The sequence below is a fragment of the Silurus aristotelis genome (assembly GCF_946808225.1).
Source record: "Silurus aristotelis genome assembly, chromosome: 6".
In the NCBI taxonomy this organism is placed as follows: Eukaryota; Metazoa; Chordata; class Actinopteri; order Siluriformes; family Siluridae; genus Silurus; species Silurus aristotelis.
The window spans coordinates 28,980,827-29,005,696 of NC_139579.1; the positions used below are offsets into that span (position 1 = coordinate 28,980,827).

Below are 24,870 nucleotides of genomic sequence, written 5' to 3' on the forward strand. Positions count from 1 at the left end.
ACAACACTTTTAGTTTTTTTCTCCTCGGGGTCATGTATACCAGTATAGTTTAACATGAACAGAATAATTATTCCAGATTCCTTCATCCCAGTATACCATCATCCCCCTCACGCACAGTAAACCTTTAATACCAATCTAAAAGGACAAAAACCGGCTTGTTAGTTCACACACAGATTCACTGAAAGAAAAAAAAAATAATTTTATTAGAAAATAAAAAATATAACATGGTTTTAATATGATATAATAAAATATCTAAAACAGAGGGAAAAAACAGGAGCCGGTTTAAAAAAAAAAAAAAAAAAAAAAAAAAAAAAAAAAAAAAAAAAGCTTGGTGTTTTTTTTCCCCCCCTTCTCGTTATAGCTGTTGCGACTACCCCGAGCCTCTCATCAGCAGTAGCCTGATAACGTAGTTTTCCGGGTTCCGTCGTGTTTTCTGTAAACCTGAAACGTGAACGGTTCGGCTGCGTAACGCGACTCCGGTTTCAGCTACGGGTTTTCCTTTGTAAAGAATAAAAATAAAAGAGGGGAGAACAGAAAAGAAAAAAAAAAAAAAAAAAACAGTCCACCACTTTGTGATAAAGGTGGTACAGTACGTCCTCGTTAATCGTCCACGTGCAACCGTTCAGAGTCCTGCTGGTGAAATCGGAGGGAGTTACATGGCGTATTTCTGAGTCCACTCTCGGGCCATTCTGTTGTATCTGAGACGAAGAGAGTGACACAGAGAAAGAAAGAGAGACAGATTAAACACATCTAAATCAGCACTGAGGAATCCCCTGTCTGTGACAGAAGCCCTTATTAAATGTTCCACTCGATTTTGAACTGTGCTTGTGAAAATTTGTGCTTATTCGGCCACAGGGGATCAGACAAAAGCATTGGGATATTTGTATGTATTTTTCGAACAACCCATTCCAAGTTTAGCCCCCATTTGCAGTCAAAATAATCTCCACTCTTCTGGGAAGAGTCATGAAGGAACAGGATTGGGTCTCTGAGTTCAACCATATCCAAAGGCATCCTATACAATTGGGTGCCTCTTACTTGGGGTAACAGTTTGGAGAAGAAGCACATGTGGCTGGAAAAGTCAGATGTCCCAATTATTTGTGTCTGTATAGTGGATTGCTGGAGGTTGACAGATAGCTAGGTTGGATTGTACTTGCCGATAATCGATTTATCAACCGATACTTGATAAAATGTATACTGAGTAAAAAAAAAAAAAAAACATAACCATGTAAAATAGTACTAAAACTTTATTTAAAAAAATGTGCTAAATGAAATAAATATGAATATATCAATTTATAAATATAATATAGCGCTCTCCATGCAGCGTGCAGTTTTACATGTAAAAAACAAACAGCACAGTGATTTGCCCTCTAGAGGCCGCTCCTGTAATAGCAGCGGGTCGTAAACCCAGGAAAAACTATCGGTGTGGATTGTTCCAGAAATCAACTGTTGGTGCCGATTAATCGGCAAAACCAAATTAATCGACCAACCTCTAGTCTCAATGATATAATAATGTTAAATAAGAACAAAGCGATCACAGTGTGTAAGGTAGAATGAAAAGGGTACATACTTGTCTTTGTCTGATTTGTAGATGTGTGCAATATCCGGAACTAAAGGGTCATCTGGGTTCGGGTCACACAGCAAGGAGCATATGGATAACAACACTGAAAGACAGTTTGAATTAGAAGGTTATTCATTCACAATAATTAGTAATAATAATAATAATAATGCAAATCAGCCAGCCAATAGTACAAGTGTACAAAAATGTATACAACAAGAAACCAAATCAATATTGATGACTGAATAGTAAGAACATGTCGGGTTGCCAGGCCCTCCTTTTCTCTTAAATTGTGCTACCTCCGACATGCTCTAGTGCAGGGCTGTCCAATCTTTTCCACAAACCGGTATTGGTGCAGGTTTTCTTCCCAACCTAGCAAGAGCAACACCAAATTCTACCTGTTTAATAGAATGATTTTCATTTTCAATGACTATCAAGTGTTCCCCATTGATTGGTAGGAAAGAAAACCCTCACCCAAACTGGCCCTTTGTGGAGAAGATTGAACACCACTACTCTAGTGCATATAAACAAAGGGAACATGCATGTGTCTCTCAAAAAACATCAAAGACTAGATGTTTCCAAACTTCTGAGAGCCACTGGAGGTTCTATAAACGATTATGGAAAATCACAGGATTTTTATGAGCAGCAGATTTTTTGGGTATAGATTTTCATATTCAGCTCAATAAAAAAGGCAAAAAAAAAAAATTTACATCTCCTACGGTTAATGAAAATCATTTGCATTTACAGCATAAGGCAGATGCGATCATCCAGAGTGACTTACAGTGATCTTTATACAACTGAGGGATTGAGATTTGTGAGTTTTGCTCAAGGGCACAGCAGTGGCAGCTTGGTGGTGCTTGAGATTTGAACTCATAACCTTCTGATGAGGAGTCTAACATCTTAACCACTGAAGTACTACATCTGTTACAGTGACCCAAAATGCATCCATGAATACTGAATCAGGAATCATAAACAATGTCTGAACCTGGGTTGCCAGGTCCTCTTTTTCTCTTAAAAAATAGGCAACCTTGGACTATCTGTAATGTATTGCAGGGTTTTTTCTTTTCTTTTTGGTTGTCTGGGTGAGGAAGATTTGGTGTATATTAATGTTTGTATTTAGGGATATTCCATATCCCACGCTAACTGACTGGTCCTTTTTGAGCCGGTTCTGTTCTGGATCAGATTATACTGTGTACCTTTAGACACTGTGAGCGCAGGACTCCACTGAGAGCGCAGGATGTCCAGACAGATGCTGCCATTACTGTTGATGTTTGGATGATAGATTTTTGTTGTGAAGGCAACCTGGGAGAGGGGAAATGACAAGTGGTGGAGTAAAGGAAACATTTTAAAAAGACACCCTTGACTAACACTACTAACAAGCAAATATATGAGCATTGTGCAAAACTCCTACCTCCCCAGTCAGCTCAATGACACCATTTGTATATAAATTGGTAAAGGTAAAAAAAAAAAAAAAAAAAAAGGACAAAAAAGGACAAAAAATTCCTCAGTTAAATCCTATTTGTTGACAGAAAAAAAAAAGTTTGTCCTGGTGAAGTAAGTGATCTAATATGACACTGCGCCTGTTTTATATCAGTGTAACTCTTTTGTTTGTGTTTATACAGCGTTTTATACACAGAGTTAACAAGTCATGATTTAGGCCAGGCATTGACCCACAGCCAAATATTCACTGAGAGTTCCAAATGTAAAAATTTTTTGAAATACTTGGGTTGTAATTCGGGTAATACTTGTGTGTGTGTGTGTGTGTGTGTGTGTGTGTGTGTGTGTGTGTGTGTGTGTGTGTGTGTGTGTGTTTAACTTGTTAAAGTTTTCTGAAATACATAAAACAATGTCTTCATTCCCTCCATCCTTCAGTCATTCACCTCCTCGACATGCAGAAATGTCAGGATTTTTTCCTTTTAAGAGAAATTCTTGGACACTGGACATAACACGCTAAACAATCCAGTGCTAGCGTTAGCTGCTAACCAGGAAGTGGCTAACGGCTAATGCTAGCAATATGGATTAAAGAAAAAAAAAATATTCAACTTTTAATTTCACTGCATTTGCACTGCGCTAGCATTAGCCGTTAGCCACTTCCTGGTTAGCAGCTGACTCTTCTCGTTGACTCTTCTGCTGTTTTTTTTTTTACGTATGTGCAAAACAAATCGTATTTCCAGTACGGAGTACACCTGGTATTGTTGTGAATGTTTTCAAGTTAAAAAGTAATCTGGGGAAAAAAAAGTGCGAAGTGGAGACTAAACAAACTTGCGGTCCGCCACCTTATACGTTCTTGAGGCAACTCCGATTTAAACTTTGTTCCGCAAGTAACAAGGACTTCATTCGGTACACATGCGTACTGAAACCGAAAAATCTCGGTACAAATATGTGTACCGTTACAGCTCGCTCTGTCTGTCTGTCTGTCTGTCTGTCACCAAACCAGTGGCTATAATCTACACCAGCATGTTAGCTATTTTGGTCTTGTATCTCTGGTGACAACGTAAAGAATTAGAAGTTGTGAGTAAGTAATCGGCCCAATTCTTTCGAACAAAAACAGGAACACAAAACAACTCAATTATATGTCCAGTAGGAGTGAACTATATATCGTTTACAATAATATTGAAATCGTTACTTTAACAATATGCGATTCGACATCATCGAGTATACCGCAAACACCCACACAAAACACACCTACAGAGTGCATGCATGCATTACGTGATTTTATCTGCTTAATCAGTTAAATTTGACTCAAAAGATCATACACAATTTTGGGAAAAAAAAATATTTAAACTTATTGGAAAAGACTAATCTCTGTCTCTGCTGTGAACTGGCCACAACACAGAATAAAAAGAATGTAAAAAAATGAAGGAATTGGCCGTCCACGATAGTCCTCAAGGTACCAGCACAATCCAAAACAATATCGAGATATAATTCTTTTGTCAGTATCGCACACGCATAGTGTACAGCATGTTATTTACACCACCACAACCAGCTGTCTGACTCACCTTCGGTGGTTTAAAGGGGTAGTCTGTTGGGAAGTGAATAGTCAGGAAGAAAACCCCACCCTGATACGGACTGTCACCCTGACAGAGGAGAAAAACGTTCAGGATTTTCAACGTTTTCTTATCAATCATTGATACATTTGTATTCCTCAGGCACCAGAACAAATCACATCAGCGTCATTAAAAGGTAGCTGTTAACACTGTAATAGGAGCGTAATGTTTTCTTCAGCATAAAATACAAATGCAATGCTAATTAAATTATTTACAACAAAGTGTCCAGCTGAAAGAATCACAGCGTTTACTGAAACTAAACCAAAAACGCTGCCTGAAAACAGAATTCCCGCTTTTGTAGCAAACGGAGGATGGACTTAATTCCGAGTTCTTCCTGATATACAGTAAATTCCCTCAGTTTTGGGGGAAAATGTACGAGCCATGATCTTATTCTGCATGTTTCCTTTTTTCTTTTGAATCAGGAAATCTGAAATATCATATATAATTTTTTAAACCCATTAATCAAATCGTCAAACAAAACAGAGAGAATGAAAATGGTTGGTTCTTACTGGTCCCATTATTGTAGCCTGCCAATGAAACACTGAAAAAGAAAGAAAGAAGAAAAGAAAGAATTTAAGACGCAAGACTTAATTATAAAACACTTCATTGTTTAAAACAACAACAAAAATAACAGTTCATATGGTGAAGTTTTTCTCTAGTAGTTCGTTTAAGTATCTAATGAATGGAGTCTCCTTTAGGGGCTTTGTAACATAATAAGCAACTATGAAGTGCAAATAAGCATGTGTCATACTGCATCACATGACTGTGTGGTTGATTATTTTCCTTGAAGATCGTGCCCCTGTGTGATTTATTTACCTACTTATGTAGCACAAATAAATAAATACTCACAGTCCTCTCCCATTGGTCCTGCTGAGCATTGTGAGGGAGGGTCTCGCTGCAAGTCCTGTAATTCCTACACAGACACACACACACACACACACACACACAGAGACAGAGACAGAGAGAGAGAGACCTTACAAAGTGCATTTGCAAATGTTTTTGCATACGGTAATGGAATATTCCATGGAAAACTCCTTTCTTCATTATACTCCTCCATTAGCATGAAGTCACATCAGAGGAATTTATCTGAGCGTGCTCATTTTTCTTTCTTCCTGTCTCTGTTTACATCCACACATTCATTACAAATCTTGTCCTAAACAAGTGGCTCAAACCTCTCAGACTATTTAAAACATGTCAATATAAGTGTGTATACAGCAATGAAAATTCAGGATCCCCCACCAAAAAAAAGAAAAAAAAAGATTTTTACAATAAACATTAAATGTATGAAGGTAGAAAGAAAGTTTGAAAGAAAGGAGGGAAGGATGGACGTTTGGAATGAAGGAAGGATGGATGGACGTTTGGAATGAAGGAAGGAAGGATGGAAGGAAGGAAGGAAGGATGGATGGAAGGAAGGATGGAAGGAAGGAAGGACGGAAGGACGTTTGGAAGAAAGAAAAGTAGGATGGACGTTTGGAAGGACATTTTAAAGTGTGGAAGGTAGGAAGGAAGTTTGAAAAGTTGAAATGAAGACTAAAAGAACATATGGAAGGAAGTGAGGACAGAAGTAACAAAGTGTGGAAGGAAGGAAGGAAGAGATACAAAGGAAAGAAAGAAGTCACACAAAGGAAAAAAAGAAATGACTAACAGAAGAAGGAAAGTACATCAAAGAAAGAAAAAGACAAAATCGCATCGTTGTAATTATGCAAGATTTTTCTGATACAGTTTCAAACTTAAATAGAACAGAATTATTGAATTATAAGATCATTCTAAAATTGTGGAAGAGACCTAATGCCCTGGGATTCACCCAAAACAAATCAATATCTCATCAGGTCTTGTTTATTTACCAGCCTAAAAGAAAAAATAAAGAGTTTTTCATATGATTAGGACTTTCTCCCAATTCAGCCAGTGAGAATCTCCTATAAGATGTAAGAACTTTGTCCTGATGTCTGAACACGGCTTGGGTCGATCTTGTGGCTGGAAAGTGTGTGTGTGTGTGTGTGTGTGTGTGTGTGTGTGTGTGTGTGTGTGTGTGTGTGTGGTCAGTTGGGGGTACTTGTCAGCGACATAACAATTAGAGTGATGGCTACAGACAGAAGTTAAGCGTGTAATTATGTCGGTTTCTGTAGATGAAGTCAGCATTAACAAGAAAAAGAAAAAACAAAACAAAAAAAACGGAATGGTGTAAACTGAAGGGAAAAAACATAAATTCAGTCTTCTGTTGCATGAAGGCGGGTTGGGATTTTAGATTTATAAGTTTGCTTTAAAGGCACTGATACCGGGAAAGAAAAAGAAAAAGGCCGGTCAGTAATCAGATCGATTTTGTTTCGCATGCGGTCTATAAACACACGAACATCCGTTTCCATCATTTAGAACTTGGGCACTAGTTCCCTTTACGATATGTAGATCAGATCCCAACAATCACTCGTTTACTTATTTAACACTCAAATTGTCAAATGGCGTTTCCATAGTAACTACACACAATAGTTTCAGGATGATGAAGCACTGTTAAGGTCTTCGTTGACTAGTTACCTAATGGTTTGGATCATATGAACTGATAGTCGAGATAAAACCGTATTGTAGACGCAAGTCATATTTTTGGTTACAGGCTGCTTCGTTTATTCCCTAATTCACATCAGGAGCTGTCTATTGCTCCGTTCTCACCATCGCTTGGGCTTTTCTTCCCTCCTTCACTAAAGAATTGTTTGTTAGCGATTAGCTGAACCTGTTGGAAATGGGGATTAAAGGCCAAAAATGCACAATAAATAATCCACTGTCATAGACAAACATCATTCTACAACAATAACAAAGGAGTTCGTTGTCCAATACGTTGTGTGGCGATACTGTATAAATTCTCCAAAAAAACAAAAAATTCATGGCAGTTTCGTGGCAATTTATATCCCGTCCGCTAGCTAGATGGCAGTCTTCTTATCTATGGAGTAAAACGGTGACAGGAAGTGCTAGCAAAAGGGCACGCTGCTAATGTTAGCGTTAATATAAACCTGTTTCCTGGGAGTGTTACTGTAAAAACTATTATGGCTATAACTTCTGCCGGAAGTAGTAGCAGCATCGACAATATGTTTTGTTTATATCCGGTTCGTTTTTCAGGTGGAGAAACTGTTAAAATAGCATTAAAAAGCTAAAGAACTGCAGACGCTGTTAACCATCAGTGCTATTTACACCTGCCCAAAGGCACCGCGGACTGCACGTGCAAGAGTGTGTGACATGCCCACGGTGTTCCCTTACCATGATTCTCCATCATTCTATTAAGGTAGAGAATGATGGAGAATCGTTATGGGTGGGTTTAATGGGTTAGGGATAGCAGTGTACTGGTATGGGTGGGTTTAATGGGTTAGGGATAGCAGTGTTCTGGTATGGGTGGGTTTAATGGGTTAGGGATAGCAGTGTACTGGTATGGGTGGGTTTAATGGGTTAGGGATAGCAGTGTACTGGTATGGGTGGGTTTAATGGGTTGGGGTTAGCAATGTTCTGGTATGGGTGGGTTTAATGAATTAGGGATAACAGTGTTCTGGTATGGGTGGGTTTAATGATTTAGGGTTAGCAGTGTTGTGGTATGGGTGGGTTTAATGGGTTAGGGATAACAGTGTTGTGGTATGGGTGGGTTTAATGGGTTAGGGTTAGCAGTGTTGTGGTATGGGTGGGTTTAATGGTTTAAAGATAGCAGTGTCATTTTAGATGTAATAAATTTAAACACGGATCCCACTGTGTTCTGCTTAAATACATTTTCACAAAGGTTTGCATATGATAATGTATTCTTAATTACAAAAAAACATTTTTTCGGCTTCTCCCGTTAGGGGTCGCCACTGCGGATCATCCGCATGTTTGATTTGGCACGTTTTTTCGCTGGATGCCCTTCCTAACGCAACCCTCCCCATTTATCCAGGCTTGGGACCGGCACTAAGGCTTGTGCAACCCTAATGGCTGGGGTTGGTTCCCTGGCCAGGGATCGAACCCGGGCCGCAGCAGCGAGAGCGCCGCATCCTAACCACTAGACCACCAGGGAACAGATTTTCTAAAATTATATCCCCCAAAAATATTTCCCAAAATAAGAAAATTCACTAATTTGTTGTATCGCAACCCTCTGTATCGTGATTCGTATTCGCAATGCAGATTCTTGCCAATACACAGCCCTAGTATATAAACATACTATAACCAGACTATACATGTACATCATACAAATACTTTATATAAAATAGGGCAAAAACAATACCATAAAAAAAGGGATATATGGAGATACCATCTACTATAGAAATGAAAATTGGATATTTTAGAGCAGTGAGTGTGCAGTTTGTACAGTATTACACATTTACAGTCCTCTGAAAAATAATTCATCATACAGCCGTTACTGTCTAAATAGCTGGCAGCAAAAGTGAGTACACCCTCAGTGATAACAGCTGTATGTTGTGCAAAGCCACACGTTCTTTTCATCATGGTCATGTTTTTTGTCTGCTTGACAGAACCATACAAATTTATGTATCTTGTATTAGAGCAGTTACAATGTGGTGCTTTGAGTACAATTCTCACATACTGACCACTGGATGTTCAACATGCACCTCATGGAAAAGACTCTCTGAAGATTTGAGAATTAGAATTGTTGCTCTCCACAAAAATTTCCGAGGCTATAAGAAGATCAGTGACACCCTGAAACTGAGTTACAGTACAGTGTTCAGGGTCATACAGAGGTTTTCCAAGATGGGTTCCACTCGGAACAGACCTCGCAATGGTTCATCAAAGAAGTCGAGACCTCGCGCTGTGCGTCAGGTGCAGAAGCTGCTTCAAAAAACAGACGCATGAGTGCTGCAGCATCGCTTTAGAGGTTGCAGAAGGTCCATCAGACCACACGGCAAGAGAATCCCAGCCACAGCCTGTGCAGCTCTGGTGAATTTCATTCCAGTTCTTTCCAGTTCTTTAGGGTGTACTCACTTTTGTAGGCAGTTATTTAGACAATAATGGCTGTATGTTGAGTTATTTTTTAGAGAACAGTAAATCTGTACTGCTGTACAAAACTGCACATTGACTATAATATAATCTATACTACTGTCCCTTCAGAAGATTTACAATGTAAAATCTAGATATCTGAATTTATTTTATTCATTTTAAAGGGGTATGATGATACACGTATTCATACAGATGTTTTTTTCCCCGGTACAGGGCTTTGGGTTCGGTGCAGATGTGTAACGAATGCAATCCTTTTTATGTGCAGAACAAAGGAAAAGAATTGATCGCCGGACCGCAGGTATGTTTTGTCTCTAAGAATTTTCTCTTAAAAGGAAAAAAAAAATCCCGACAATTCTGCATTTCCAGAGAGTGAATGATTTAAAGGATGTAAGGAATGAAGAGCTGCGCTGGACGAGAATTGCTCTGTTCTGCTTACGTCAGGAAATTGATCGGTTTCCAAAAGATCGTAAGGATTTTGGGTTTCCACTCCATACCGGTCGCCGTCCTGCGGGTTTCCTAAGAACGTCATCCTACAAAAGCCTTAGCAGATCTCAGAATCAGATCAAATCCAATTATTTTGCCAGATGTACAGCCAGAAGCTGGGGTCAGAGCACAAGGTCAGTCGTGATACGGCAGCTCTGGAGCACAGATGGTTAAGGGCCTTGCTTAAGGGCCCAACAGGGCAACACTGGGTCTCGAACCTCAGACCTTCTAATCAGTAACTCAAATTTCCTGGTAATTTCCTGGTGAGAAAAGGCAGTTTTGAATGCTAACTTTCAGCCAATCACAGTCCAGTATACTCAGTGACGTCACAAATCGTGACCCAAATCACCCATTTTGATCGTAGTAACGAGTATTTTGTTTTCCTTTCGTATATTAAACAATGAAATAGTTGTCTTCAAACATATAACATTTCATTCCAACTCCAGTATCGATCGAATTGTTCGCCAAATACCAAATATCGCGATATGACGCGTTATCGTGAGCAAGATGCGAAAGTATCGCGATATTTGCTGACATATCGAGCAGCCATTACTGCAAAAACAAGATTTTCTTTTACATGAAAAGCTCAATTCGGTGGGGTGGAAGTATAGAAATACAAACACGTTGCCTTTTTAAATGTGTCTAAAAATATTATTTGTTTATTGTGGAACAAACAATAAACAAGTCAATGACTCAGGAGGTAAATAAATGGCCTTAAGGAAATAAACAGGGTTCAGACATAGATTATAAACTTTAGGTTGCTTTTTATATTAGATAATATTATGCTTGATTGATTCCCTTATTTGAGAACTTGTTATAAATAAAATAAATCCCCGAATCGGCGTGTCGTTGTGGTTTGTTGACAGCTAAACTGAGCCGGCTTTGTTCTCGCTAGCAAGGCAGTATCGCCAGCTAATGCTCCCAAAGCCAGGCTTCAGTCTGCGAGTAATACCTCCTTATCTATCTCCTGCTAGCTCTTAAAACTCTGTCCGAACTGTTTCTCACAGTGTAATGTAACATACAACCATAATTTACCTTCTGAATCCGTTTCAGAGCCATTACATCCACCGACACCTCTGTCCCCGAGTCTCTGAATCCTCCTCAACACTACACAGTACTGAGGATACTAAGCCGTGTCCCAAATAGCCCAATATTAAACACCTAGGGCACTAGAAAGATACAAACCGCTATTATTTCATACCCTAATGTAGTGCACTTGTACAGGGAGGCGTGAAGTGTTTGAAACCCAACCAGTAAATCCAGGAAATGGATCATGTAGTGATGTCAAAATAAAGGTAAGAGACGCTCTGTGTGTGTGTGTGTGTGTGTGTGTGTGTGTGTGTGTGTGTGTGTGTGTGTGTGTGTGTGTGTGTGTGTGTGTGGTTAAAAAAAAAATATATATATATATATATGTGTGCCAGTAAAGGCAGCAAAACCAAATAAAACACACACACACATATATATATATATATATATATGTGTGTGTTTTATTTGGTTTTGCTGCCTTTACTGGCACACAGCAAATCCAATAATTAAATCTACCCTGATAGATAGATAGATAGATAGATAGATAGATAGATAGATAGATAGATAGATAGATAGATAGATAGATAGATAGATAGATAGATAGATAGATAGATAGATAGATAGATAGATAGATAGATAGATAGATAGATAGATAGATAGATAGATAGATAGATAGATAGATAGATAGATAGATAGATAGATAGAATTGTCATAAAATTTGTAAATCATACATCTTGCTTTGGAAACATTTTACCATTCAAATTCTAATTCTTCATTAAAAAAAAATAAATAAATAAAAATAAAAAACATTATGGCAATGATTAGAGATAAGGTGAGACATTAAGGTGGTGTATGTAGCTGTTGTAAAAAATAAAAAATAAAAAATAAAAAAATTATTAAAAGCATTAGCAGTGCTAACCACCATTTCTTTTCATACTGATCATCAATCATTTTTAATGAATGTTTATAAATGAATGCACCTTTAATGCGTTTTAGACACAACTAAAAGCTTCCTTTATTTCAAAACAAACCTGCAAATGGAAAATGGTGTAAATGTAAAGACATTGGATGAGATCAGCTCCCGTTTATAGCTGTCCATCATCTTGATTGTCATTACCTATGTCTTTATCTGAAAACCTTTACCATGTATTTGATAGGTTTAATGACTGGGTATGTATTAGTGCTGTATAGCCAAATAGCATGTATGTACACTATATGGACAAAAGTAGTAGGGAAACCTGAGCTTTCCAGCCATTTGTGGTTCTTCTCCAAAATTTCAAAAAGTTGGAGTTATTGTATAGAATGTCTTTGGACACTGTAGCATGAAATCTTCACTTTATTCAAACTAGGAGACCCAAACCTGTTCCAGCCTGCCAATGTGCACAAAACTAGCTTCATGAAAATATGGTTTACATGTGTTGGAGTGGAAGATCTCCTGCTATAGAGCTCTAAACCCTATTGAACACCTTTGGGATGAATATGAACGCTGACTGCACCCCAGTCCTCCTCACCTCACAATATGATTAGACTTTACTAAACCTATGTAATTGAATGAATCTCCACAAATTTCCTCAAGCACCTAGTGGAAACCTAGCAGAACATTTTCCCAGAAGTGTGGAGGTTACTATATTTTCCAGACTATAAGCCGCTACTTTTTTCCCGCGTTTTGAACCCCACGACTTAAACAATGAAGCGGCTGATTTATGGATGTTTCCTGTGTTTTTCCCTGTTTCACAAACTTCAAGCCAAAAAACTAATCCCCATAACATTAGACCAATGAAATTGCCGAACGGGTTCAGGTGAACCAATGAAATTCTTTATATTAAATCAGATGCGCTCCCACTGAATCGGGCCGCACCACATCATAGATATGGATGATATTCCTCTGACGTTTGACCTGCCGCTCACTCGGACTGTCTACAGGAAATGCGAATCATTCGTCACGCTGAAAACAACCGGGCATGAAAAAACACACTTCACCTGTGTTCTGAGCTGCACGGCATCGGGAGAAAGATTTACCGATGGTGATTTTTAAACGCACGACGATGCCAAAAGATAAACTCCCGAGAGAAATTGTTGTGAAAGGAAGGAGGAAGACAGTGAACAATGACTTCAATGAAGTCGTGTAACAGACACTGTCTTTCGTTAAAGCCTGTGTAACGTTCATTAGTTTCAGTGTAGACAGCCTAATAGACAGGTGCGGCTTATTTATGTTCAAAATAAAAATCTTGGTAAATTTCAGTGGGTGCGGCTTATATTTGGGTGCGCTTAATAGTCCGGAAATTACGGTACTATAAAAGCAAACAGGGGCTAAATATGGAATTGGACGTTCAAAATGCACATACCAATCTTAGGCTATGTCTACCAGTATATGAATAAACCGCGTTTTTGTCCAAGAACGCCTCACGTCCACACTTAGGTTTTTAATCCTTTCCCAAAAGTTGCACTTCCGCACTGAATCATCTCGAAACGCTCACGTCCCTGACCTGCGCACATTCCAAGTGAGGACGCTTCGACCCACGTCATTTCCACCTGCCGTTTATTTACTTTTTACAACTCTTTGAAACATTGTGGCGACGACTGAAAAATGCGTTTTCGAAACCCTCTGTTTTCACAGTCCACACTTCGAGGCAAAAACATCCTCGAACGTGTCCACTTTGCAACACGTTTCCAAAAAGCTAAGTTTTCATTGACTGACAACGTCTTCTCATTGTGGACGGAAGGCCAAAAAGAGAGAAAAATGTGCGTTTTCAAATAAAAACTTATTCGTGTCTTATTAAACCTTTTCCCATATAGTATGTTTGTAGTTAAAAGGGTAGTTAATAGTTTTACCAGAGACGCAACAAACTCCAGTGTCTCTTAAACATTAATATTTATTCATAGAAATATAATATAAATGTTACATCTTTTTATTTTTAAAGCTCAAGTCAATATATATTTTATGAGAACTTCTTTATTTTATATTTATGTTTGAATGCAGCACTTCAGACACATTCTTTCATATTTTTTTCTTTCACCTTTTTTCATTTCTTTTTGGACACCCCTCCTTTGGCCTCTCCTCCTTTTGGCCTCCCCTCCTTTTAGACTCCCCTCTTTTTAGACTCCCCTCCTTTTGGGCGTCCCTCCTTTTGGGCGTCCCTCCTTTTGGGCGTCCCTCCTTTTGGGCGTCCCTCTTTTTACACTTGTGTCTCAGTAAAGTTTTCAAACATGTGAACCCTCTCCCGCATTCGGTGCACGTGTGCTCTTGCTTGTTCACATGCGTCTGCACATGTGCCCTGAGACCAGATGCTGCGCTGAAACACCTCCCGCACGTGTCACACTTGAAGGGCTTGTCTCCGGTGTGGACGGCGGCATGTCGGAGTACGTTGGATAAGTGAGCAAAACTCTTTCCGCACTCGCTGCAGGAGTACGGCTTCTCGCCGCTGTGCGTGCGCTGGTGTAGAAACAAGCTTTTCTTAGTTGCGAACTGCTTCTCACACACCCCACATTGGTAACCGTCACCCGTATGGATGCGGCGGTGGCGCCCGAGATCGGCGAGGGTGCCGCATTTTTGTCCGCACTCGGCGCAGGAGAATGGTTTCGAGCTCGCATGGACCTGGAGGTGCGAACGGAGATGGGTGACTGTGATGAAACTCTTGCCACATTCAGGACACTGGGGCAGATTCTTTTCCGAATGGAGTTGCTGATGCCGTCGTAGGTAGGCTTCTGAACCAAAGGATTTGGAGCACATAGAGCAGGCAAAGTGTCGCTCCTTTACATGAACCTTCTCATGCAACCTAAGGGTACGGATGCTATTGAAACTTTTTTGACACATTTCGCAGTTATGCGTGGTCTCACTAGCATGCACGCGGCGATGAATACGGAGGTGACTAGCTTTCGCAAAAGTTTTCTCACAGATGTCGCATTTGAAGGTTTTGACATCCCTGTGGCTTTGCTGATGTCTGGATAGACAAGCAGCAAGGATAAAATTCCTGCCGCAAGTTTCACAGCGGAACGCCTTTTCACCTGTGTGAACCCGTCGATGGACGTTAAAGGTGCTTATAGCGATGAAGGTCTTTCCGCATTCTTCGCAGCGATACGGCCTCTCCCCCGAGTGAACCCGTTGATGGGAGAGGAGTCCATTCCTCAGCTTGAATCTTTTACCACAGACGTCACAACCGAAGGGTTGCGCCCTCTGGTGTTCATTTACGATGTGTGCACTTAGCATGCACTTGCTCAGGAAGGATTGGTCACAGCTTGGGCAGTGAAACTCTTGGGTTCCACTGTGACTCGATTGATGTGTTGCTTTTGCTTTAGCAGTTCTGAAATACTTTTCAGGTTTTGAAGGTTTTTCTCCTTTATGCTTAGAGTATCTGTGGGCCATTAACCTGCATTTAGCAGAGAAACGCTTTCCACATGACATACAGTAAAAGGAGTCTTGTCCTTGGACAGTGTGAACTTTGAGGCAACTCTGGGGCCGGAATGACTTTCCACAGAACTGACCCTTGAATTGTGGTATAAGTTTTTGCTCTGATTGGTCTTCAGGAAAGGGCAGATTTGAAGTGTGTTCTTTTTTGGATTGGTGTTTAGTAGAGGACATTCTAGAGGTACAGTCCTCTCCAGACTGGTGTTTTTTAGGAGAAGTCTGGTTTGACCTGTGGTTATCTTGAGATTGGTGTATAGAAGAGGATGGATTTGAGGTGGGTTCATCATCAGATTGACATTTTGTAGTAGAGGAAAATGTAGAGGTACAGTTCTCTCCAGACTGGTGTTTGGAAAAGGTCTGGTTAGACTTTTGGTCATCTCGAGATGGGTGTTTAGAGGATGGTGAAGTGGGTTCCTCATCAGATTTGTGTCTAGGACATGACATGCTAAAATCCTCTCCAGACTGTTGTTTTTTAGAAGAAGTCTGGTTAAACATGTGGTCAACCTGAGATTGGTGCTTAGAAGATGTTGGAATTGAGGTGGGATCTTCATCAGATTGGTGTCGAGAACAGGACATGCTAAAGGTACAGTCCTCTCCAGACTGGTGGTTAGAAAAGTTCTGGTTTGACATGCGGTTATCTCGAGATTGGTGCTTAGAGAAGGATGGATTTGAGATGGGTTCCTCATCAGATTGGCATTTAGTAGAGGGCATTCTAGAGGTACAGTTCTCTTCAGACTGGTGTTTGGGAAAGGTCTGGTTAGATTTTTGGTCAAGGTGGAACAGGTTTAAGATGTCGTCAATATGTGGAGATTGGTGTTTATGAGAGTAAGGGATTGAAGAGGGTTCCTCTGGTGGTTGGGGGTTGGTTGAGGACGGGTTTGTGGTGTTGTCCTTCCCAGAATGATGTTCATGGTAGGACATATTTGAGGTATGGTCATCCAGATATTTGTGGTTGGAGGAAGCTGGATTTGAGGTGTGCTCCTCCACAGAATGATGTTCATGGTTGGACAGATTTGAGGTGTGGTCATCTACAGATTTGAGGTTAGATGAAGACAGGTTTGAGGTGTGCTCCTCCACAGACTGATGTTCATGGTAGGACAGGTTTAAGAGGTCATCCTTTCTAGAGTGGTGTTCACAAAAGGACCTGTGGAAGCAGTGCAGTGTGGTCTGCTGTTTTTTGTTCTCCACTCTGCATGATTTTGGATCAGTAGCGTCACCAGAATGTTGTGTGTTAGTAGAAGGGTTGTGTAACGCTTCAAACCTGAACTCTGTAAACACACATCAGATGAAATATTACAAAAGGCACACATAAGAAACACAACACATTGAAAAACTCCCACGAAAAGTATGAAGTAAGAAAAATAAATAAATAGAAAAGATGCAAAACATCAAGCTGTGTGAATTGTAAAATGAAAAAAGATTAGAATGCGTTCTTAAGAAAATGTAAATAAAGCACATGCACCACACATACACACACACACACACACACACACACACATACATATATATATACATATATATATATATATATATATATATATATATATATATATATATATATATATATATAAAGAGGCTTTTTTATTTTTTTCAGTGGGGGTCAATACAAATTGTATATATTCAACAACCTATATTTTTGTCTGCACCCTGACAATTTCCAAAGTGCAGAATTTCTAACTGCTTGGTGAAGGAAATCTCCATATTAATCAGACCTTTATCTTACCTTTAAACAGATTCAGAAACACACTGTGGTGCTGCTGAGCTTCTCCGTTTGTAAAAGGCTCTAATCTTGAGTCGTCCATCGCAGATTACTGAGAATATATTATATTAAATTGAGCACTCGTGAGGATGCTGCAGTTTTGTCTTTTTGTCTCATGCAGCTTGATTAATTGGGATGTAATCTGTATTAAAGACCCTGTTTTACTGCAATAAAGACCCTGTCTTACTGTATTAAAGGCCCTGTCTTACTGTATTAAAGACCCTGTCTTACTGCAATAAAGACCCTGTCTTACTGTATTAAAGACCCTGTCTCACTGTATTAAAGACCCTGTCTTACTGTATTAAAGACCCTGTCTCACTGCAATAAAGACCCTGTCTTACTGTATTTAAGACCCTGTCTTACTGTATTAAAGACACTGTCTTACTGCAATAAAGACCCTGTCTTACTGTATTAAAGACCCTGTCTCACTGCAATAAAGACCCTGTCTTACTGTATTAAAGACCCTGTCTCACTGTATTAAAGACACTGTCTTACTGCAATAAAGACCCTGTCTTACTGTATTAACGACCCTGTCTTACTGCAATAAAGACCCTGTCTTACTGTATTAAAGACCCTGTCTCACTGTATTAAAGACCCTGTCTCACTGCAATAAAGACCCTGTCTTACTGTATTAAAGACCCTGTCTCACTGCAATAAAGACCCTGTCTCACTGCAATAAAGACCTTGTCTTACTGTATTAAAGACCCTGTCTTACTGTATTAAAGACCCTGTCTTACTGCAATAAAGACTGTCTTACTGCAATAAAGACTGTCTTACTGCAATAAAGACCCTGTCTTACTGCACTAAAGACTGTCTTACTGCAATAAAGACTGTCTTACTGCAATAAAGACCCTGTCTTACTGTATTAAAGACCCTGTCTTATTGCTTTACTGCAGTAAAGACTTTGTTCTACAATAAAGATATTGAACTTGTCTTACTGTCTTACTGCAATAAAGATCTTGTCTTACTGCCTGGTCTTACTGTATTAGACACCCTGTCTTACTGTCCTAAAGACCCTGTCTTACTATATTAAACAGTTTTTCTGTCTTACTGCAATAAAGACTTTATTTACTGGATTAAAGATGTTGTCTCGGTGTCTTACGGCTATAAAAGAGTTCTCTTACTGCTCTAATTATTACTGTACTAATATTTTACACAAAATAATGCAGAAAGATTTTCTTTACTTTTGTGTTCAGAACGCAGGTCCCTAGTCTTGGTGGTGTACCTGCACATTCTTTTTTCCGTCTTTGTCTTTCTCTTACTTACTTACTTACACTTTTACACACACACACACATGCTCTTAAACTCAGGAAGAGTTAATGAGCTGATTAGTCTTTAATGAGCCGATTCATTGAATCAGGTGTGGTCGAGGAGGAAAACACTGGTAGGTTTAGATCACAGCATTCTCAAGGACTATGGACAAAGAAAACTATATTTTTGGTAGAATCTAATTATTTTAGTCTATTAAGAGCAGGGAAAGTGTAATATTTTTTTCCAGGTTGTCTGGTTTCCTTCCAGCTCACATAGACATTTGAATCAGTGTCACAGGGAAGTTGTCTGTACTTCTTTTTGTGTATGGCCTTTTAATTATATACAACTCCCAACTCATCACACTGTCCAGTATCAACTAAATGAGGATGAGTTCCTTTTAATCCTTGATTCATCCTCACCATTACAGAGGTGTTTTTTTCTGTAAAGCTGCAATCTGACTTTGTTTAAAGCACCACACACTCTATATAGACAGAAGTATTGGGATACTTAACATTACCAGACATGTGCTTTTTTTCTCGAAAATTGTATATGATGTCTTTGTATGCAGTAGCATTGAATTGACTCTTTAATTGAACTAGGAGACCCAAACCTGTTCCAGCATAACAAATACCTCTGTCCACAAATCTAGCTCCATGAAGATATGCTTTGCATAGGTTGGAGTGGAAGATCTTGAGTGGCTTACTACAGAGCTCAACGCTATCGAACACCTTTGGGATTAACTGGAACGCTGACTGCACCCCAGGCCTCCTTGAGAAATGTATCCCCTACTGGATAAAGTATTCTAATTCGTATGTAAATTTAATTCGCCTTCTGTTGCATGATGGTCCTGGAGGAACATGGACCATGGTGCTACATACTTTGATTTCACTGTGTATTGTATTGCATATGGCTGGAATGACTATAAAAGCCACTTGATTTGAATATCATATTTTTGAAGAAATTATGAATGACAAATAAATAGGAAGCAAACCACTTGTAGAGTCATATGTAAAAGTAAATATTTAGCTGAAAATAAAAATGAGCTGAAATGCTGTTTGTGTTTGAGGTCATCTAGTCATCCACTAGAGGGCAGTGCACGCTGAATGGCAGCTTCAAATCAAACAAAAGCTGCTCTGAAACCATTTTTATTTCATATTTCAAAGTCTCAAAGCAGTTTGCTTTATAGAAGTTGTCAAATACAAATGTTTTATTGTTGAGGGTGTATAAAAACAAACAAAATAATAAAACACAGATAGATAGAAATATGTATATATAATTACACAGCATTACCCCTGATGTGTTTCGATTTATATTCTATAGCCGGTATGAATCCTGCTTTTGTTCCCTTGCCTTCTGAATTTGTATATAAATAGAAAATATATTATTTTGCTGACCTGTGATTTCATAAAATTTCTATTTTTTTTCTTCAATTTAAATTTTACATGTATGTAAGATATCCTTGATCACTAGTCCTAGATTAGGTTGACCCAGAACTCTCAGTTCTTGTCTTTATCCTCTCTTTATATGCTTACGCTGTAAGAATACCTGAACTGTCGCCTTTGGGTATAGCTAATCCAAGTTTTGTTGCTTCTGCTAAACAAATAACATGACCAGATGTGAAGTTATTATCGTCAACCGTTTTTATGTTCTCACAGTATGGTAATATGTATCTTGTTGCCATTAGTAGTTATAGTAATTTTGTTGTATGCTTCTAGAATAACCTTTTTGTATGTTTCTTTTGACCAAACCCTGAACTATCCTTTTGTGGCATGTGTTACTTTGCTCGTACACACACACACACACGCACACACGCACACACACACACACACACACACACACACACACACACACACACACACACACACACACACACACACACACACACACACACACTGGTTCCTGTATTTCTGTTTTAGGCTTATCTTTTGCAGGCTCAACATAACCTTGTGGAGTTGTCTCTCCTAACTTTCTCTTCTGTTCTTACACACACACACACACACACACACACACACACACCTGGCAGCCCACCCCATTTCTCTCCTTCACTTTGGAAGTATATCTTTGTGTGAGACAATAAACTTTGGAACTTCTCTCTGAAAGCTGACTCGTGTGTTTCATTGAGACTTCCCCGTATACGTAGGAGAGCAGAGATCGAGAGGAAAGGCTGAATTCAGGGGTATCCTGTCCAGGGGACAGAAGGCGATCCTGCCCAAGAGGCAGAGGATAAAACATTCCTTACAATGTATTTTTTATATTATTGTTCATATAATGTTCCTATATCATTCCCATAGATTGGATTATTCTCCAATTCTGACCCAATTCAATTTGTATCTTGTTTTTGATTGGAGGAACTCGTGTTCATTTTAACCCGCCATTTTTATTTCGCAGACATATTCTGCAAATTCACTGACTAATTATTTGGATTTTTCTCGGAATAAAAGCAAACAGTCCCAAGTGTGAACGTCGAGTCCGTTGATTCAATTCATATAAAACTGCAATGTATGCTGCATTTATTAATTCTTTTTTTTTTATTAAAACTGATAACCCGAAATGTGTATTACGAGGACTTTATTCCTTTTTTTGATTTGATGTTGAATAAAAATGGAGAAGATTTTTTGGGGGTTTCTGAACATTAAAAAAACCCTCACAATACCAAATACTGTGATCACAATATTGAATCTAATATTAAATTCTAACCTGAAAGTAAAATTCAGGTTTATTGGTGCTTCTTTTAAAAGAAATAAATGTCCACTCTGGAGCCATTTGGGCAAACAATAAATAGTAAAAAAAAGTAAAAATGTATAAAACAGCTGGTTGATTTACTCTGTAGGCCGGATCTCCAGTAGGTTGTGTTGTGTTATTTGAAATGATTGTGTCTCTTGAGTAAGAAGCAGGATTAACTCCTGCACGGCTTAAAGTGGGTCCATCATCTATTATTGTTATTTTATAAAGCGCAGCAGAGACGAGGCTGGGATTATCAGGATAAGTAGTGATTGATGACATTTTAATAGATTTAATCCCTCCGGAGTGGCGATGTCTTGGGGTTGAGGGATTTATAACCCACCCTTCACTTCTGCTGATCTGTTTTTCTTTCTCTCTTTCTCTCTTTCTCAGTCTCAATGTGTCTTTCCCAGTCGCTTGTTATTTATAATTTGAAAAGCAAATTTATAAAAACTATGTATGGACAAATGTTTCTGGACACCTGACCATAAGTGATGTTTTTTCCAACCCTCCCATTTCACATTCGGTTCCCATTTTCACAAATGTTGAGCTATATTATGAGTTGCTTAGTAGCTCCTAGTTTTATAACCACAAATGACTGTAAAGACTGTAGAAAGATCATCACTCATAATCTTACACTCCAGTGCTCATGTTAGTTCTCACTCTCCAGTGTTCTGTATTGTTGAAAGATTTATGACCAAACTCTTGATGTCACCCAAATGAGGATGGTTTCCCCTTTTGAGTCTGGTTCCTCTCAAGGTTTCTTCCTCATAACATCTAAGGGAGTTTTTCCTTGCCACAGTGGCCATAGCTGTTTATCAGTGATAAATGCACATCGTTCACCTTAATTCTTAAAATTCTGTAAAGCTGCTTTGAGACAATGTATGTTGTGAAAAGCGCTATAGAAATAAACTTGACTTGACTTGACTTACTGTTATAATAACTTCCACTCTTCTAGATTTTCGAGTGTGTTTGTGGAGATTTGTGCTCATTCAGCCACAAGGCTGTTAGTAAAATCAGGTCCTGAGGTGAGGAGACCTGGTATGCAGTCAGCGTTCACATTCATACTAAACGAGTCGAATAGGGTTGAGATCAGAGCTCTAAATGAGGCCATGCAAGATCTTCACTTCAATCCATGTAAAGCAAATCTTCATAGAGCTGGCTTTGTGTACAGACAGGTTTGTGTCTGCTGGGTCAAGTAAAGGAAAAATTCAATTCTATCCCACGAAGAGACGTCCAATAAAAGTGTGTGCGTCCATCTTTGTGGTAACAGTTTGGCTGTAGTTCCAGAAGTGTCATGATACTTCTGTTTGTTTAATGTATGTACTGGTCAAATGAAACCTTAAAATTGAAAAAACAGGGATGCGGGTGCTAATATAGATTATATTGTATATACATAAAAAAATCAGCTTTTCTTTCCACTCATTGTTGATATGAACACTTTTATAAACAGTTTTCATATTTTCAAATATTTCTTAGAGCCAAACATGTGAAGCATTTGCTTCTTTGCTTTCTTGTCTTCATTATAATTATATTATTTCAAATTTACAACTAAAATGAGCTTTTTTGATCCAGACTGATCATTTTGTCAGACAATTGTTTCTATCTCTTTTTTTTCCTTTTGTTTGTAATTGTATTTAATATTCTGTTCACAGAGCTACTATGAGCTACTAACTCGTTGATGAACAGTCAGCAAGCACTGATAGCAGTTGAAGAATGGTGCAGGGATACTGAACTAAAACAAGGTCAGAGAGCAATTATGTGATTTCTGAGCCACTCAGAAGGAATTACACATGATTATGTAGAGGCTTTAAAGCATAAACCTGAACATGAAAAAAGAACTGGGTGGATTTTCTTAAATTCAGGGAAGAAACTCTTTTAGTGAACAGGGTATGAGCATGATGCATATGCTGTATAAACCTTAATGTATAGTGCATATAGTGTAGATGCCATTTATACAGTGTGTATAAAAATCACAATACAGTACTTGCACAATACAGCAATACTTCTGTACTTGCTTCAGAAGTACTTTTTGGGTGGTTTATATTAATATTGTAAAAGAATGTTGGTCCTATTATGGAGACTTGGCCTTTGTATAGGTCAAGCCATTAATGGAGGCCTAGCCTCCCTCTCTCTCTCTCTCTCTCTCTCTCTCTCTCTCTCTCTCTCTCTCTCTCTCTCTCTCTCTCTCTCTGTATGTATGTATGTATGTATGTATGTATTTATGAATGTATGTCACCAATAAAGGAGGTGTGGCCTCTGTATATGTCAGTCCAAATAAACTAATATATATATATATATATATATATATATATATATATATATACAGTGAGGAAAATAAGTATTTGAACACCCTGCTATTTTGCAAGTTCTCCCACTTAGAAATCATGGAGGGGTCTGAAATTGTCATCGTAGGTGCATGTCCACTGTGAGAGACATAATCTAAAAAAAAAATTCCAGAAATCACAATGTATGATTTTTTAACTATTTATTTGTACGATACAGCTGCAAATAAGTATTTGAACACCTGAGAAAGTCAATGTTAATATTTGGTACAGGAGCCTTTGTTTGCAATTACAGAGGTCAAACGTTTCCTGTAGTTTTTCACCAGGTTTGCACACAGTGCAGGAGGGATTTTGGCCCACTCCTCCACACAGATCTTCTCTAGATCAGTCAGGCTTCTGGCCTGTCGCTGAGAAACACGGAGTTTGAGCTCCCTCCAAAGATTCTCTATTGGGTTTAGGTCTAGAGACTGGCTAGGCCATGCCAGAACCTTGATATGCTTCTTACAGAGCCACTCCTTGGTTATCCTGGCTGTGTGCTTCGGGTCATTGTCATGTTGGAAGACCCAGCCTCGACCCATCTTCAATGCTCTAACTGAGGGAAGGAGGTTGTTCCCCAAAATCTTGCAATACATGGCCCCGGTCATCCTCTCCTTAATACAGTGCAGTTACCCTGATCTTGCATGGAGCCCCAGTCCGAGGGAGATTGACAGTCATGTTTAGCTTCTTAGAAATTCATTTTCTAATGATTGCTCCAACAGTGGACCTTTTTTCACCAAGCTGCTTGGCAATTTCCCCGTAGCCCTTTCCAGCCTTGTGGAGGTGTACAATTTTGTCTCTAGTGTCTTTGGACAGCTCTTTGGTCTTGGCCATGTTAGTAGTTGGATTCTTACTGATTGTATGGGGTGGACAGGTGTCTTTATGCAGCTAACGACCTCAAACAGGTGCATCTAATTTAGGATAATAAATGTAGTGGAGGTGGACATTTTAAAGGCAGACTAACAGGTCTTTGAGGGTCAGAATTCTAGCTGATAAACAGGTGTTCAAATACTTATTTGCAGCTGTATCATACAAGTAAATAGTTTAAAAATCATATATTGTGATTTCTGGATTTTTTTTTTTAGATTATGTCTCTCACAGTGGACATGCACCTACGATGACAATTTGAGACCCCTCCATGATTTGTAAGTGGGAGAACTTGCAAAATAGCAGGGTGTTCAAATACTTATTTTCCTCACTATATATATATATATATATGTGTGTGTGTGTGTTTGTGTGTGTTACCAATAAAGTAGGTGTGGCCTTTGTATATGTCAGTCTAAATCAAGGGCGTGTGGCTGCTGTATCTTTCAGTCACCAATAAAAGAGGCGTGGTCTATGTATCT

General features: G+C 38.9%; 2 protein-coding genes across 2 annotated transcripts; both read right to left on the reverse strand.

Annotated features, from left to right (window-relative positions):
- Positions 1–348: 348 nt before the first annotated feature.
- On the reverse strand, positions 349–11,218 carry ube2d1a (ubiquitin-conjugating enzyme E2D 1a). The gene is made up of 7 exons (XM_083544950.1): positions 11,077–11,218; positions 5,452–5,515; positions 5,112–5,143; positions 4,555–4,632; positions 2,752–2,857; positions 1,568–1,661; positions 349–698 (listed from the first exon to the last, which is right to left on the reverse strand). The coding sequence occupies exons 1-7, from the start codon at positions 11,098–11,100 to the stop codon at positions 653–655; spliced, it is 444 nt and encodes a 147-aa protein (XP_083401076.1). The 5' UTR covers positions 11,101–11,218; the 3' UTR covers positions 349–652.
- A 2,704-nt stretch (positions 11,219–13,922) lies between these two features.
- On the reverse strand, positions 13,923–18,505 carry LOC310727580 (uncharacterized protein). Its single transcript, XM_083544188.1, has 3 exons — positions 18,416–18,505; positions 17,196–17,283; positions 13,923–16,740 (listed from the first exon to the last, which is right to left on the reverse strand). The coding sequence occupies exons 2-3, from the start codon at positions 17,272–17,274 to the stop codon at positions 14,081–14,083; spliced, it is 2,739 nt and encodes a 912-aa protein (XP_083400314.1). The 5' UTR covers positions 17,275–17,283; positions 18,416–18,505; the 3' UTR covers positions 13,923–14,080.
- Between the last annotated feature and the right edge of the window lie 6,365 nt (positions 18,506–24,870).

Excerpts from the sequence above, each read along its gene's own strand:
- LOC310727580 (XM_083544188.1), bottom strand. The coding sequence starts at position 17,274 with ATGGACGACTCAAGATTAGAGCCTTTTACAAACGGAGAAGCTCAGCAG. Across the intron at positions 16,741-17,195 it reads GTTTCTGAATCTGTTTAAAG|AGTTCAGGTTTGAAGCGTTA; the intron begins GTAAGATAAAGG and ends GTGTGTTTACAG.
- ube2d1a (XM_083544950.1), bottom strand. The coding sequence starts at position 11,100 with ATGGCTCTGAAACGGATTCAGAAG. Across the intron at positions 1,662-2,751 it reads TGCGCTCACAGTGTCTAAAG|TGTTGTTATCCATATGCTCC; the intron begins GTACACAGTATA and ends ACTGTCTTTCAG. Across the intron at positions 699-1,567 it reads TACAAATCAGACAAAGACAA|ATACAACAGAATGGCCCGAG; the intron begins GTATGTACCCTT and ends TCTTCGTCTCAG.